General features: G+C 38.4%; 1 protein-coding gene across 2 annotated transcripts in view; it reads right to left on the reverse strand.

Annotated features, from left to right (window-relative positions):
- Window positions 1–14,646, reverse strand: part of ZW10 (zw10 kinetochore protein) — a 35,113-nt gene extending 20,467 nt beyond the window's left edge. Inside the window, exons 1-7 of one of the 2 annotated variants that reach the window (XM_037065639.1) lie at window positions 14,452–14,646; window positions 12,522–12,656; window positions 6,765–6,866; window positions 6,503–6,580; window positions 6,194–6,353; window positions 4,762–4,914; window positions 3,959–4,150 (exon numbers count right to left, since the gene is read on the reverse strand). In XM_037065639.1, the coding sequence (XP_036921534.1) occupies window positions 3,959–4,150; window positions 4,762–4,914; window positions 6,194–6,353; window positions 6,503–6,580; window positions 6,765–6,866; window positions 12,522–12,656; window positions 14,452–14,556 (925 nt within the window). In that variant the 5' untranslated portion in view covers window positions 14,557–14,646. Of the gene's footprint in view, window positions 1–3,958; window positions 4,151–4,761; window positions 4,915–6,177; window positions 6,354–6,502; window positions 6,581–6,764; window positions 6,867–12,521; window positions 12,657–14,451 lie in introns of both variants that reach the window. The other variant, XM_037065638.1, reaches the window with a different exon arrangement.
- Window positions 14,647–15,151: the final 505 nt, after the last annotated feature.

Consider the following 15,151-nt stretch of genomic DNA (forward strand, 5'->3'; position numbering starts at 1 on the left):
TCAGTTCTTTCCTTCATGCATTCTGAGCTTCCTAAGACTATTAAGGCCTTCTGAATTTCCTTCTAATATTTTATTATTTTATTTTTTGCAAAGAGAGCTTTAATTCACCTGGAATTTATTTTTGTATGAAGTATGAAGCAGGAATCTACTTTGTTTTATTCCATATAGATAAACCAATCTTCTAGTACCATTATTAAAGAAAATATCTGTCCCCTAAACTGAAACATGACTTTGACCAAATGTTAAGTTCTCATTTATTCTTGGCTCTACTTTGGACTCTTTTTCATTCCACTGGCCTTCTTGTGCTAAAAACATACCATATTTTGGGGGCTATAAGATGCACTTTCCCCCGCCAATTTTGGGAGGAAAGGGGGGTGCATCTTATAGTCCTAATATAGCTTACCTGGCTCCTGGTGGGGTGGGGTGCGGTGGTGGAGAGGAATCACCACCGCACTGCTCCCCAAATATTAAATATTTATTGAATATTTAATAAAATATTAAATATTTTACATTTTTGCTTCAAAATTTTTTTTCCTATTTTTCTCCTCTAAAACCTAAGCATGTCTTATGGTCTGGTATGTCTGATGGTCCTAAAATTATGGTAGTTTCAATTATAAAATCCACCCACTAATGTTTTTCAAATATTAGTAATACAAATATATTTTTGATGTAAGCTCTAGAGTCATTTTTCCAGTTTGAAAAATATGCAACAGAATCTGACTGGAAATGTATTAAATTTATATGTTATTTTGGAATGAATTGACAATTTTATTAAACTGTTTTTTCTACTCCATGACAGCTTCCCTTTCATTCAGGTCTTACTTTATGACCTCAAGTAAGTTTTACAGTTTTCCTTTTGCATATACTCTTTGTTACTAACATTTAAGAATTTTATAGATTTTGTTGTCATTATAAATATCTTTATCCTTTATAGCTGATTACAACTAGTTTAGAGAAAGGTTACTAATTTGTATATATTTATATATTTAGACAACTTAGTACATTTCTTAATTATAAAAGTTTTAGAAGAGTCTTTTGATGTTAGGTGTTACACTAGCTATAACACCTAAAACAAAGTTAAAGCATATTTATGATAGTGTACATTACTGACATAACTGGTTTTAATAGAAATAGTTTTTAATCCTTTAAGACAATGCTTATTGCTGGCTTTTAAAAAGCAATTAGTTTTAAAAATCACCTTCACCTTTAAAAAAAGCAATAAATTGTAATATAACTATGCAAAGTGGCCTACTAATTAACTAATTTAATCATTTCCCTATTATTTAAGAGTTCATTAATTTACAGTATTTCAGTATTACAAGTCACATTGTAATGAACATCTTCATACATAATGGTTTTATGTATTTCAGACTTCTAGGGCCAGATCCTAGAAGTTGAAATCCTGGTTTAAAAGATACAAACTTTTTACAGCTTTTTATACATTTGCCAAATTCTTTCCACGAGATTTTTCATTCTCCTCTTTTAAAAGCTCTTTTATTGATGGTATAATGAAGTTTAATAATAAGGAAAATAGGAAAGAGAAAAAGTACATATTCAAATGTAAAAGGATGGGTAAAGCCTTCATGAAATTTCAGAACAGCTAAAATCCAAAGAAAGAGTATTCCAACAAGAACTAAGGAGTCTAAGTATCTTCAGGTTATAGTTAGAGCAAGAAGATGAAGGGAATGATGCTTGATGAGTGTCAAAGGGACCACAGAATTCCTAAACTCGAGGTGCCTGGCCATCCTCTTCTTTGCCAAAGGCAATGTTCTCCGAGCCAGAAGGGAAACTAAAGCCTAAAATGCATAAAGACACATTAGAAGAGTGCCTAGCAACACTGCTCTTCTGAATATCCTAGGTACTAAGAAAACTCACAAATAGAATGAGATTGAGTACTAATTAATTTAATGAACTGGTGTCAAACTGTAAAGAAGTTTCTACTGGAATTCCCCCAAACACCTGTCCCTTCTGGCCCCAACAGTATCATCACTGACTTAGACTGAACTCTAAGAAAACATGGCTATTGCCCTGGCTGGTGTGGCTCAGTGGATTGAGTGCCGGCCTGCAAACTGAAAGTTCACCAGTTCGATTCCTGATCAGGGCACATGCCTGGGTTGTGGGCCAGGTTCCCAGTTGGGGGCATGAGAGAGGCAACTACAAACTGATCTTTCTCTTTCTTTCTCCCCTTCCCTTCCCTTCCCTTCCCCTCTCTCTAAAAAGAAATAAAATCTTAAAAAAAAAAACATGGTTATCATTTATGCACTCAAATAACGAATAGTAAATACATTGCAAAATTGTATCAAGTAAAATTTAGCAAATACTAATGCTAACTCCAAAAACATCAAGCACAAGTGGGAGATGGAAAAGCAGCAATTGGCACTGTGTATGGCACAGGATTTAGACTACATTAAGCTCAATGTAGTTAAATACTCAAGGGCTGTGAAACAACGGCCTTTGGCTCTGCTGTAAGAACCACAGCACTGAGAATGAGAGCATCAATGCTCCCTCGGTATTACAATTTGGCTCAGACTAGACCTCGAATACTTGTCGGTTCGAACACCACACTTTAAGAAGAGGATCACAGAAAAACATGGAAAATATTCACAAAACATCAATGAAGATACAGAGAACTTAAAACTCTATCATTAAAAAAAAACTAAACATGTTTATATTGGTGATAAGATACATGGGAAATAACAGCTACTGTAAAGAATTTTAAAGTCTATCAAGTGTAATAGGAATTACACTTGTTCTATATAGCTCCATATAGAAGACATAGCTTCAGTAAAGCAGACATTACAGAATAATATATATCAATAAATTTCTTAAACAACTACCCTAAAGATTTAATTTTGTAAAATGGGGATTTTGGTAATAATATTTAATATAGACAGAAGACATGATTTAAAAACAAACCAACAAGAACTTCAAAGCACTCAGAGATGCCCAGAGGTAAGGTAAAACGTCTTCAGAGGACGTGACTCTCTCACTAAGCTACTCAGCTTGGTTATATGGCCAACCGATGGGAACGTGATGGAGGAGACTTAGATATGTGGATTAAATCACTTCTCTGGTTTTTTCCAATCTAGATATTTTGTTTACAACTGTGCTATATCTAATAAAAATAAGTGTATTATCTCCCTAAGTGAACCAACAAAAAAACCACCTTGGACTTTGGTAATTTATACAAGTCTTAAGATTTTTTTCTTCTCTGCTACTATCAAAGTTAGAAAGCATTCCTTGCACATGTATTCCCTAAATAAACTACATGACTGCCAGGAAAGCAAATGAACAATAGCAGAATTTCTTTTTTATTTTCTCCACACAAGAACACTTGATTTGACTATTAAATATACAACTAAAAAAAGCAAAAAGAAGGTAAGTTAAACAAACAAAAAACCCAACACTGAAATAAAACACTAGAAGAAACTTTATTTTTAATAGTATGACAATCAAAAAGTGATTTAAGCAACAAAGAAACTGGCTATTCAAGTGTGAATATATAAAGATCTAAACAATGGTCTGAGTTGGATGTAATTCCCTTCCTATGTTAAATCTAGTTTATGTCAAATTAAGGTACCTTCCCTCTGAAATATGTAAAATAGCACTTAGTTCATATCTGTTTCTCCTATAATAAAAGCAGGAGTCCCGAAATGAGATGTTTACTAGAAATTACATGAGCGAAGGGCATCCTAGAATTCAACTAAACATTACAAACACAGAATCTGGAGTATCACTGTTAACCCTACTTGTCAATATAGGGCAGAGAAGGAATACCAAGTAGACCAAGAAATAAGAAGGTAACTTTGTTCCAGTGACATAACCTACTCACCTTTGATCCTCTGTACATTCAGATCGTGAGCATTTTTATCTACTTTGAAGTAATATTTACTTTCAAAAACCATAATGACTTTTCCAAAATATAAAAGCACTGCTTTTGTATGTTGGAGATACACACCTAGAAGATGTTTCTGGAGCACCTCCAGAACCAGCTTGACCTTCGCAAAAACTTCAGATGGTGCCGGATGTTCCAAGTCAGTCATCACAGATTCAAAACGAACGATAATGATATTAGGCTGGCTCTCTACTACAGCGCAAAGGGAAGGGCAAGATGCCAGAGGCCTGAGGATATACTTCAGCAACATCTGACCTGAAAAATTACACCAACAATCATCAAAAATCACTAGAAGAAACTTTTATATAAAGCCTATCAAAAACAAAGATATTTAAATCTAACAAAAAATATGTATAAATATTTCTTATTTTTTATAAATATCTTATTTATAATATAAATAAAATGTCTTGGCCAGGTAGCTACGTTAGTTGGAGCATCATCCTGATACACTAAGATTTGCAGGTTCAACCCCTGGTCAGCGCACACTCAAGAATCAACAGTGGAACAACAACCTGATGTTTCTTTCTCTCCCTTCCTCTTTCTCTAAAATTAATTTTAAAAATACATATTATCATGACATTACACACTACACACTATGTACTGAAGGTTTTCCCACAGAAGTTTCCAAGATTATCTACCCATTTTTTAATTATTCAAAAAGTCAGATAAACAGCAGCAGCTAGTTTAAAAAGGAAAAAAAGGATCTAAGCCCATAGTAAAAAGACTAATATTTATGACAATTCCATTTGATGAATCATGAGGCCAAACCCTACGACCCATCGTCAATGTTATCCAGAGAATATTCTATACTTTTTTTACTGTCATTCCTTTAACACATGTAAATGAAACAAAGTAGTGTGCCTTACCAAATAATTTAAGTTTTGTATGTAGCTCTCCAAGAATAGAAAATGCCAAGAGGACAGAACTGGTTGGTGGCACAGGAGTCTTCTCTTCACTGTGAGATTGTCCAGTGCATAAATGAAGTTCTATTTGCAGGCAAGATTCCAAGTTGCTGGTATCTAAGAAAAAGAGAAAAAAATATCAGCTGTCTCAGCAAAATAAGATATTCCTACTTCCATTCCTCACAGTCCATTCTCTACTGATATTCCTAAATATATTACAATACACTTCCAATGCAATCAAATATTAAATATGTCCTTGACATCACTTTAAAACAAGAAATCACTTTTTTTAGCATGTTCAAACTAAGTGCAAAAGCAAGATGACATGCCTACAGTAAATGTTTATTAAATATGTATTGAAACACTGAATGAAGGCAAGAAATGAAACACCCTAGTTTCACTTAAGACATCCTCTTTCTCGTTCTTTCTTACCGAGTAAAGAGAACAGCCTGCCAAACAAGCTTAACTGGAAGGGTGCATTATAACAAAGAACATATCTGCCATTTTCTCATAATTTTACAGTCTACTTAGAAGTAGAATTTAAAATTTTCCATATTAGTTCCTTTCAAATACCTAAAATGCACATGTGTGCTTGTGTGTGTGTACACACATACATATGTAATGTATTAGGAGGCCAAAGTGGACACTGAAAAGGGAACAAGGAGAGACTGTGAGGTTCCCCCTGAAAAAGACTTAATTTCAAGATTCAGTGTTGGAAATTATATATACCAGGTTTAATTGCACGCCCTTTACATATATCCTCAGGAGTTTCATTCTGCGTAAACAAGACAACAAAGAGGGTGCAGGCATGGGTGGCAGGCAGACCGAGAGCTAAGTAGTATAAATAAATGCCAGGGCCAGAGTTACCCTATTTCTTCATCTTGCAAAGCACCCCCACCTCATAACTGCCACCATTTTACCCCAAGGACTGAGAAAAATTAAGCCAAACCCATCTTTTTGATCCCCGTCTTCTTTCCTCAGCAAGAGAGAGAATACCTAGATTCTTTAAGCTTTCTACCCAAGATAAACTGTTGCGATTAGGGCTCTTGGGAACAGATCATCCTACTATTCAATGGAAACTCTGTATGGTCTTCAACTGCTACCATCCCTTTGATCACACCCTTCACCACACGACCCCGCCCACTCAATCACCTTCAGTCTTCTCTGCTCCTTCCTACTGAAAGGAACAGAAAGACGGATGTAAGGGAGGTACAGTGAAGACACTTAAGAGACCCAGATAAATCAGTCCTAACAAGCATTTTGCCTAATATGAGAACTCAATAGAGACTTGCAAGGTTAATAAATGAAACCTGAAAACAAAATGTTTAGAATACATTCAGAGGTCAAACTGGTTCAGGCAGATTAAGCAAAGCAGTCCACCTGAGGTCAGCAGCACCTTTTGATGGTGGGAACTTCCACACAATCAGCTTCTGCCACTCTTCGCCAAGGTGATAAAGTATGTTCTGTTTCTGTATCGTGAGCTCCATGCTAAGAGATTTCAAGATTTTTAAATCAAAGCATTTTCTGGCTTTTAATAACTTCAAGTATTTCTGTGCCTGGTAGTGAAATAGAATCACTGTTAAACATTTCTTCTGGACTCAGGACAATTAAAATACATTTATATACTGATAATATATGGAAGATAAAATTTACTAAAAACAAGAATAGTACTAATTGTTCATGCTTTGGAGAAAGCATTTAATACCTCTTCTAGATGTTGAGCGGCAGTGACATACTTCTTCTCTGCTAATGCACAATTATATTCTTCAATAGCTGTAGAAAACTGAAACGATAAGCACAGTTACTAGGTATTTTATTTTATACATCCTATTATTTCAAGTCTGTCTGCTTATTTTTAAATTATGAGAAATATCACATGTAGTCAAGGGATACACATTTAATGAGACCAATAGGGGAAAAAAAGAACCTTTCTCACCACCAAAACACTAAAGCTTGAAGTTACTAACCTCTTGTAGCTGCTTAAGCAGACTTAGGACTACTGAGTCTCTTTCCAACTGTTGCTTCAAATCTGTAAATTCAGCAGTTGATACATGAAGATCTCGGCGGACCTAAGTCACACATCAAAGACAAGTATACTGTTAAGCTACACTACACGTAAGAAATAAAACATTTAGTCCTGGCTGGTGTGGCTCAGTGGATTAAGCACTGGCCTGCAAACCAGAGTTGCTGGTTCAATTCCCAGTCAGGGCATGTGCCTGGGTTATGGGCCAGGTCCCCAACAGGGTGTGTGTGAGAGACAACTACACAATGATGTTTCTCTCCCTCAATTTCTCCCTCCCTTTCTCTCTCTAAAAATTCATTAATTGAAAAAAATTTTACAAAGAAATAAAATATTCATAGCTAATCCATAAGCTTTATTAGATGAATGTAACTCATGTTGAAATGGAAATGCTGGTTAAGATTGGGATGTAGTAGGAAGGGACCTTAAATGGTCCACTTAGACCAAACCCTCATCCTATGCAGGAATGCTCATCCCTATCAGCATAATATCCTTGGGTCACCACCTAGTCTTAGTTTAAACCGTTATCAATCATCAGAGAGCCCATCCACCTACATTACTAGAAGGGTGTCCCTAGTGCCAACCCATTCCAGTCCGCACAGCTCTAGTAAGATTTTCTTATGATGAGTCAGAATCCACTTTCCATTCTGTCTCACCTTTTCAGGGATTTTGATACCGATTATTACATGGCTCCTCCCATCAGATTTAAGTATATTAAAATTTCCCCCATCTTCAAGAAAAAATTTCCTCTACCTCAGCAACCATCCTATTGCTTAGTAGCTACCTTATTTCATTCTTCCTTGTCACAAGCAAGTTTCTTGTAAGAGTGATCCATACTCACTGTTTCGATTTTCTCACCTCTCATTCACTCTATAACCCACAATGATCTGGTTTCTAGCCCTACTATTACACCAAAACTATTCTAAAACAGTTGGTGCCAGTCAACTCCTATTGCTAAATCCAAAGTATGTATCATCAATTTTACCTATTTATCAGTACACTGTTACCTTCTTTCCTTTAGTTCAAGGACACCATCCTCTACTGATTTTCCTCCTTTCCTTAAGCTATTCCTTCTCCCTTTTGCGAGCTTCATTTCCCCTCTGGCTACCTCATACACATTAATAGTCCTTTCTCCCTAGCCTTCTTATTTCGAACCAGTGGTTCTCAAAAAACAAACTGTTTTTTGCTCTCTCTCTATCCAAGGACATTTGGCAATGCCTGGAGACATTTTGGCTTGTCAAAACTGAAGGAGTTCTGGCATCTAGTGAGTAGAGATTAGGGATACCGCTAAATATCTTACAATGTACAGGATAGGTCCCACAACAAAGAATTACCCAGCCCCAAATATCAACAGTGCCTAGGTTGAGAAACCCTGCACCATACATTCTCTTTGAGCAACCTCACCCATTCCTATGGCTTCAATTTCTATTCTGAATAATAAGCTGTCCTTCATTGCACATCCAAGGAGTCCCATGGCTTCAAACAGCATCCACGAAACAGTGGCGGACCATCTCATGTCCACATCATTTCCCTAACTTCCAAATGTGTATGGATGGGGTGCTGTGCAAGCTGTTCACTCCCACTCTCCCACAGTTACAGCACATGGCGACCCAACTAGACTAAATGTTTTAGCATCCCTCACAATTGGCTGTGACCCTGTGTCTAAGAGGGAACCAGTGGAATATAAGCAGAAGTGATGTGCACCATTTCCAAGTCTGGATCTTAAGAAAATGTATGTGCCTCCTCTGTGTGTTCTCTTTGCCTTTAACCTCCAGCTATAATCTGCACATAGGGAAAAACCAATTTCAATCACGCAAACAACAAAACCCTAGAGTAGTGCTTCTCAAACTGTAAAGTATATACATAACACTTGGTGAATCATATTAAAGTGCAGATTCTGATTCACTACATCTGGGATGGGCCTAAGAGCCTCTGTTTCCAACAACCCACCAGAAGAAGCTCCCAATTCTGCTGCGCTACACTGTTGGGAGACAAGTCTTTAGGGATCTCTGACATTTCTACACTTGCAAGCGAAGGAATAACTGTCTTTAGGTCTAGACTATCTTTTCAAGGATGTTGGTGAAATAAACAACTTGGAAAAGAGGGATGGTGTTTCCCTCCAAAGCAAAAAGCAGGCATGCTTACTACCCATTATAGGATACTCAGGTTCCCTAAACTCAGTTCTCTTCTGTAATGTAATCCACTACACACTACCCTTCAGGAACTGGGGCTCAGGATCCTGCAAAAATGCTGATACTCTGGCTACTGCTGTGAATAATAAATTGCCCTTCACCTGACACCCAAGGAGTCTCATGGCTTCTAATAGTATCCATAAAACAGTGGCGGGCCAACCTGCTCACCTGGAAATAGGTGAAACCTCAGATCCCCTTCACAGTCCTTGACACACACTACTAGAATAGCTAGGCCCTAGGTTTTAGAACCAGCCTGCTAGCTTAGACTATTATAATTTTTTAAAAAATTTATCTGCCCTGACTGATGTTGCTCAGTGGTTCGAACACCCTACCAGGAACCGAAATCACGGGTTTGATTCCCAGTCAGGGCAGGTTTGATGCCTGGGTTGTGGGCCAGGTCTCTGGTGGGGGGCACGCAACAGATCGATGTTTCTCATATCAATGTTTCCCTCTCTTTTCCCCTCCCTTCCACTCTCTAAAAATAAAATCTTTAAAAAAATGATTTCTTGTTTGAGCCATTGCATTTCAAGTTTGTTTACTCCTGCTCCCTCACATTCTCTCTCTCTCTCCAACAGTCTACCCTCCATCTTAATACAACCCAACTGTGTAGCTGTATTTGCATATCCCTTAAGTAACTCATACTTTAAACTCATTTCCCCTACAAAAACCTACTCCTTCTCTAGATTCTCTATTTCACAGAATGGCACACCAATGACCAAGTTCCCCTTATCCTTGATTCCCGATCTTTCACTCCCCACATCAAAAGTCCCAAAGATCCTATTTCTTAAATGTCACTAGGATTCATCTGTAGAGAACCGGTTTGTTTTAAATCGGGCAAATGTGACTCAGCTCTGTATGGAAAACCTACAGGAGTGAAGTGGTGGGCAGGAGCCAGACCCTCAAACCGGATTTTCCCGAGGGAATCAGGCATACTGACTGTTATGGCTTGCTCCTGCTAAAACTCCCTCACCCTGGTCTGAAACAGCAGATGTGTATTGTCTATCTTGAAAGTTATTTCCAAAAGCTGTGTGAATTTTCTCAAGGACAGAGCTAACCAGCTCGCCATCTTTCCCTTCTACATTTATTATTTTAATTTCTTTGATTATACCTAAAATGTAGACAACAATATTCTATGTAATAAATAATAAATCCTTCTCTGATGTAAGACCTGACAAAAACAATAAAAGCCTGTCCAGGCAAGGGTTGGGGTGCTCTCCCCTTGAGAGAGTGGCCAAGGCACTCTCTCCTCGAGGGAAGTGGCTGCAGGGCTCTCATCTTAAGAGAGTACCATGCCCTCCCTTTTTCTCCACGGGATTGCTGTAGTCTGTGCATTTGTTTTCGTCTTCAGTCACAACACGCAGATTCTGCTGGCCAGAGTCTGCCACACTCGTCCACTCTTTTCCATTCCCATTGCCACTGACTTTAGAGCAGGTTACCATCTGGTCTTGCCTGATTATTTTAACTGTTTTCTCATTTCCCACTCTCATTTCCTTCACATCCTTTCTTTAAACTGCAAACAAAATGGGATTCTTAAAATTCAAATCTGATGTCACTCCTTGCTTAAAATCCTCCATTGCTTCCAGTCCCATCAAGACAACAACCACCCTACTCCAACGGACACACAAGGTCCCTGCTTACCTTTCTAATCTCATGTCATGTTCCTTCCCACAGAAGGAAGCAAGCATAGTCAGATGGAACACCTGCAGCTCTCAGAAGTGACAGCTCTCCACTACCTCCACGCCTCTGCGATGCTGTCCCCTCTGCCTAACTAAAACACTCCGCCTTCCTGTTTTGCCTAATTATCTATCACTTCAGGTTTTGGTTCAGACACTATTTCCTAGGAAAAAACCATCCTTGGCTATATCCCCTCTCTCTAACTGGATTATTCCTATTTAGTATGCATCACACTATTTTACTTATCTATAGTAGGCATAAGATTCACATTTTAAAATTAAAAAAAAAACTGTCTAGTTCTGCAACTATCACATTGGCACCTTGTAGATGTTAAATAAATACACCAAATACTGAATAAACCCCAATATCCACCTACTAAATCTAATTCTTCTCTAGCCACAAATTTGAATCCCTCTCCCATGAAAAGGGCCTCAAATCTCGAAAATGTTTCTAACTAAGGCTAAACACTCTTAGCTTCATCCACTCTTCTTCAGATGGTGCGGAGTTTAGGCCTGGATCTTCTCATCTAGACCAGCTGTTTTTCAAAATACAACAAACAGAACTGAGTAAATTTCACTAGCCATAATCTGGCCAGCGAAAGGTACAGAGCCCATTAATCTCTTGTTGCAGACACTTCACTTCTAAAAGAATAGTCTAAAACTGCACTACTGATTTATTGATCAAACAAACACATACTGAAAATATTACTTGAACTGTGCCAAAGTTGTAGAATAACAGATTTATTTTATTAAAACCTAGAATCAGAATGAGTAGTAAACTGGCTATTAAATAGATTTTTCTAGGTAAACTAGAGGTTTCCCCACTTGTGATTCAAATTGTATACAGAACTTTCGAAAACACATCTATTCACTTTCCTTCTTTGGTGACTATCAAAGAGAAAAGAGTTGGTGTCTTTTCTTAAGGACCTTTTAGGTTACCTCAGCATACTGATTTTGGAGGTCAATGGGCCGTAAGTGATAACTTAGAAATAGATGTAGAAGATACCTAAGATTGGACTGTTTAAACCTCTGGTACTGGTTTGATTTCTTTCAATCACCTGTTTTTCTTAAAAGGAAACTGCAGGAAAAAATCCTGGTGAGGTAATAGAAGTGAAAAATGTTTTTAAAATTATAAAGCAGACATTTGTTTCCAGACTGGCTTACTTCTTATTGTGATTTCAGAACTCTGGCAAACACAGTAAACATTCTTAAAACCTGCCAGACTTTTGAAAGAACTTTAGCAAGCACGAGTTCCAAAGTGACACACTTCAAAATGGGCAAGGATTCTCTGCATGTCCAGAAAAAGTGGCTTTATACAGGAAGCAGAGTGTCTGTCATTGGCAAACCAAGCCGATTTTCCAGAATAGGGCCAAAAGACAAAGAATGCGTGAAAGTGTGAATTTGTTAAAGCCAGTTGCAGATAGAAGAGAATGCTGGCCATTATCAGATTCAAATATTTTAAACTAAGAAGTGACAAAACAAGAGGCCAAATGATCCAGTCTAAGCTTCATGTTTTCATTTTATTATGAAGACAAAAAAATCTTAAGACTTTTTAAAATTTATAAAGTCCTAGTCAAATGCAAGACATTACTATTATAGCTAAAAATGAAATGTTACCATAAAAAGATTCCTAAAAATTATTACCATAATTTTTAATTATGTTTTTGAAAAAGATTCCTATTCTAAAGTTGAAAGTCACCCTAAAATCATCTAATTCAAATTTCACTTACCAATTAAAAAATGAGGCCTTGAAAAGTTGTACGGAAATGAGTTATCTTAGGAATCAGAAAGCTTTACTGTCTCCCTACAAACCTACTCAATATAACAAACTACTCTTACCTCACTCTCTATCCTGGATTTCAGCAGATCAATATCATCAGAGAGCTTATCCACTTGGGCAACCAGGTCCTGTGCACTTTGCATGCTAGGCAGGAATTCACTGTACTTCTTGCTGATCATACTGCACACTTCACCCTATAAGACAGAAAAATATCAAAGAGATGTGTTGGGAGCTCAGTTAAAAACACACGTCTTCCACATTGGAACCTTCTTGCCAGTCACCACACCCTTTCACTTTCCCTCCAAGGCAATGGGTTTTTTTGAAAAACACAGTTCTCCTTCTGATAAAGGTCCTATAACATGATTAGGGTGCAAAAAGTCAATGATCAACAAATGCCAAAAGTACCCAAGAGTCACACAAATGCTGAAAAAGAGAAAGGCAGAGCCAGATGTCTTCATGTTGAACTACTATCAGCTCAGATTATAGCCACCAAATTGAAGCATATAGCTAATAGGGAAAAAAATGGATAAACTAAATCCATAATCTGCATGCCTCATTCAATTTATGAATTTCTGTCTTCTTGCTTATAAAATTGAAAGCCTAATTTTATAACCCTAAATTGATGAGTTTCATCTCCTTTAATTCAAAATAATTTAATAAACAAGTTATGGAATACTTTTCACTGAATTAGTCAATGCTTTGGAAGATAAGAGAATAAATTATGCTTGCCCAGAAATAAGTTCCTTTTAGGTAGGAAAGATAGTATACACTTAAGTAACCAGAATACAGAAATGTAATAGAACAGAATTAATATCCTCCAGGAAAACTGAAAAAGACATCACTTCTGCCTGACAGAAAATGGGGAAATTTTTCATGCAGGAAACATTTAAGATGGAACCTGAAAAATGGGTAAAAATACTACAGGTAATATATGCTGAAATAGCAACATATGCAAAATCTGAGAACCAGGAAAAAGAAAGTGGACCTGCTTGCAGTACAGAAAGTATTTATCATCTGGCTGAAGATTCAAGTTAGGAAAAGAAACCCATGAGAACGGGTAAGTCAGGTCCCAAACATACGGGAAGCCACACTAAAGTAGATTAATAATCGGACCTCACCCCATTGCATAAAAGTGGTGAAAAATTCTACAGCCACGTTAAAGAAGACATGCCAATGACATGAATACTTAAAATTTCAGAAACTATTTTTGTAAAACAAAACCATTTCGTGCCATTACGGTACAATGTCAAACCTGCTTCCTTAAATCCAGACGTACGTGGTACACCTAATTTTAAATGAAAGGAACAAAGATGTGGGCAAATACTGGCAAGGTAATAACAGCAATACCAAGGAACTGTGTGTGGCTATGTGCCTTTTGTTTCTATATCGGCCTCAAAACAGGGTCCATGTAAGTGCCATTCGCATGTTTTCACCACTCAGCACTGCCTCTCAACGGCCTGGGAAATGCAGAAGAGAGTTTAATAAACATACTGATGGGTTTTAACAAGAGAAGTTTCGGGGAGGAGGATAGTGCAATCCTCCCAAAGCTACTAGACTCATCCGCAAATTGTACAAGAGGAGTGAGCGGAGGAAGCAAGCCCTCAACGGATGGGGAGGAGCCCCGTCCTCATTCCTGTCCCTCTAGGCTCCCTCCCCGGACACCTTCCAATTCCAGCTCCCAGCTCTCTGTGTCTCTTCAGTCTCTCTCCTCTTCCCCGACGCCAGGTCTCCCCACCATTCCCCTAGCCACCACCCCCTCCTTTCCACCGCCCCAGGCCTCCTCGGACCCCAACCCCAATCTGAGCTCCCCTCCGAGCTCCCTCCTCAACCAACAGACTTCCAGTCTTCCCGCTCTTATTCTTCCTCCCCAGCCCACATCTGACTCTGGTCGGACCCACTAGGTCAGCTCTTAGCGTCCTCTCCGCCCCTTCCCGCCACACAGGGATCCCTCATCCCATTTCAGTCAGCCAACGGCTGCCCCGCCTGCACCTTGATCTCCTCCACCCGCCGGGTCAGATGGCTGATCCGAGTCCCCAGATCCTCCTTCTCCAGACTCCCTGAGTGTGCCAGAATTTCCGTCACGAACGAAGCCATGGCTACAACAGGAACCGAGGAACACAGGTTTACTTTCCCGGAGCCAGCGCGGCAGCTCCAGTGCCCCCAGCAGCCTCTGAACGCGGCCTGCCGGGAAACGGAGTCTCTCGGGCTCCAGACCGCCACACGGAGAGCGACAGCGGCACTACAACTCCCAGCAGGCACCGCCACTCTTCGGGCGTGGCGTCTCCACGGCGTCTCGTAGTTGGCAAACTTGGCAAACGCATTTTCTTCAGTAGCTGTTGACAATATTTTTTTCCCACCAGTCCTAACTGAACTTTTCTAAATTTGAAAACTCGTATCTATGAAATGTATCTAGGCAAGAAGACCTGACACGCCTATCTTGAACTTTTTTCTTTAAATATTCTCTCTAATGGGCCGCATTGACCATGAAAGTATAAATGAATAGTGCCCACTAGAGTTGTGCAAAGAAGTGGTGTCACCTCCTTATAAGTGTGAGCTTATACTTGCTATTTATACTACATAGTTAAATTACATCTACGTGTGTATATACATGACCATATTCTTGTACATATAACTATACATATATCTACATAACACGTTGTATGTTTGTATTATCTAGGTACCAATAACA

This window comes from Sturnira hondurensis, unplaced genomic scaffold (genome assembly GCF_014824575.4).
Source record: "Sturnira hondurensis isolate 20B ecotype Veracruz unplaced genomic scaffold, ASM1482457v3 Scaffold0015793, whole genome shotgun sequence".
In the NCBI taxonomy this organism is placed as follows: Eukaryota; Metazoa; Chordata; class Mammalia; order Chiroptera; family Phyllostomidae; genus Sturnira; species Sturnira hondurensis.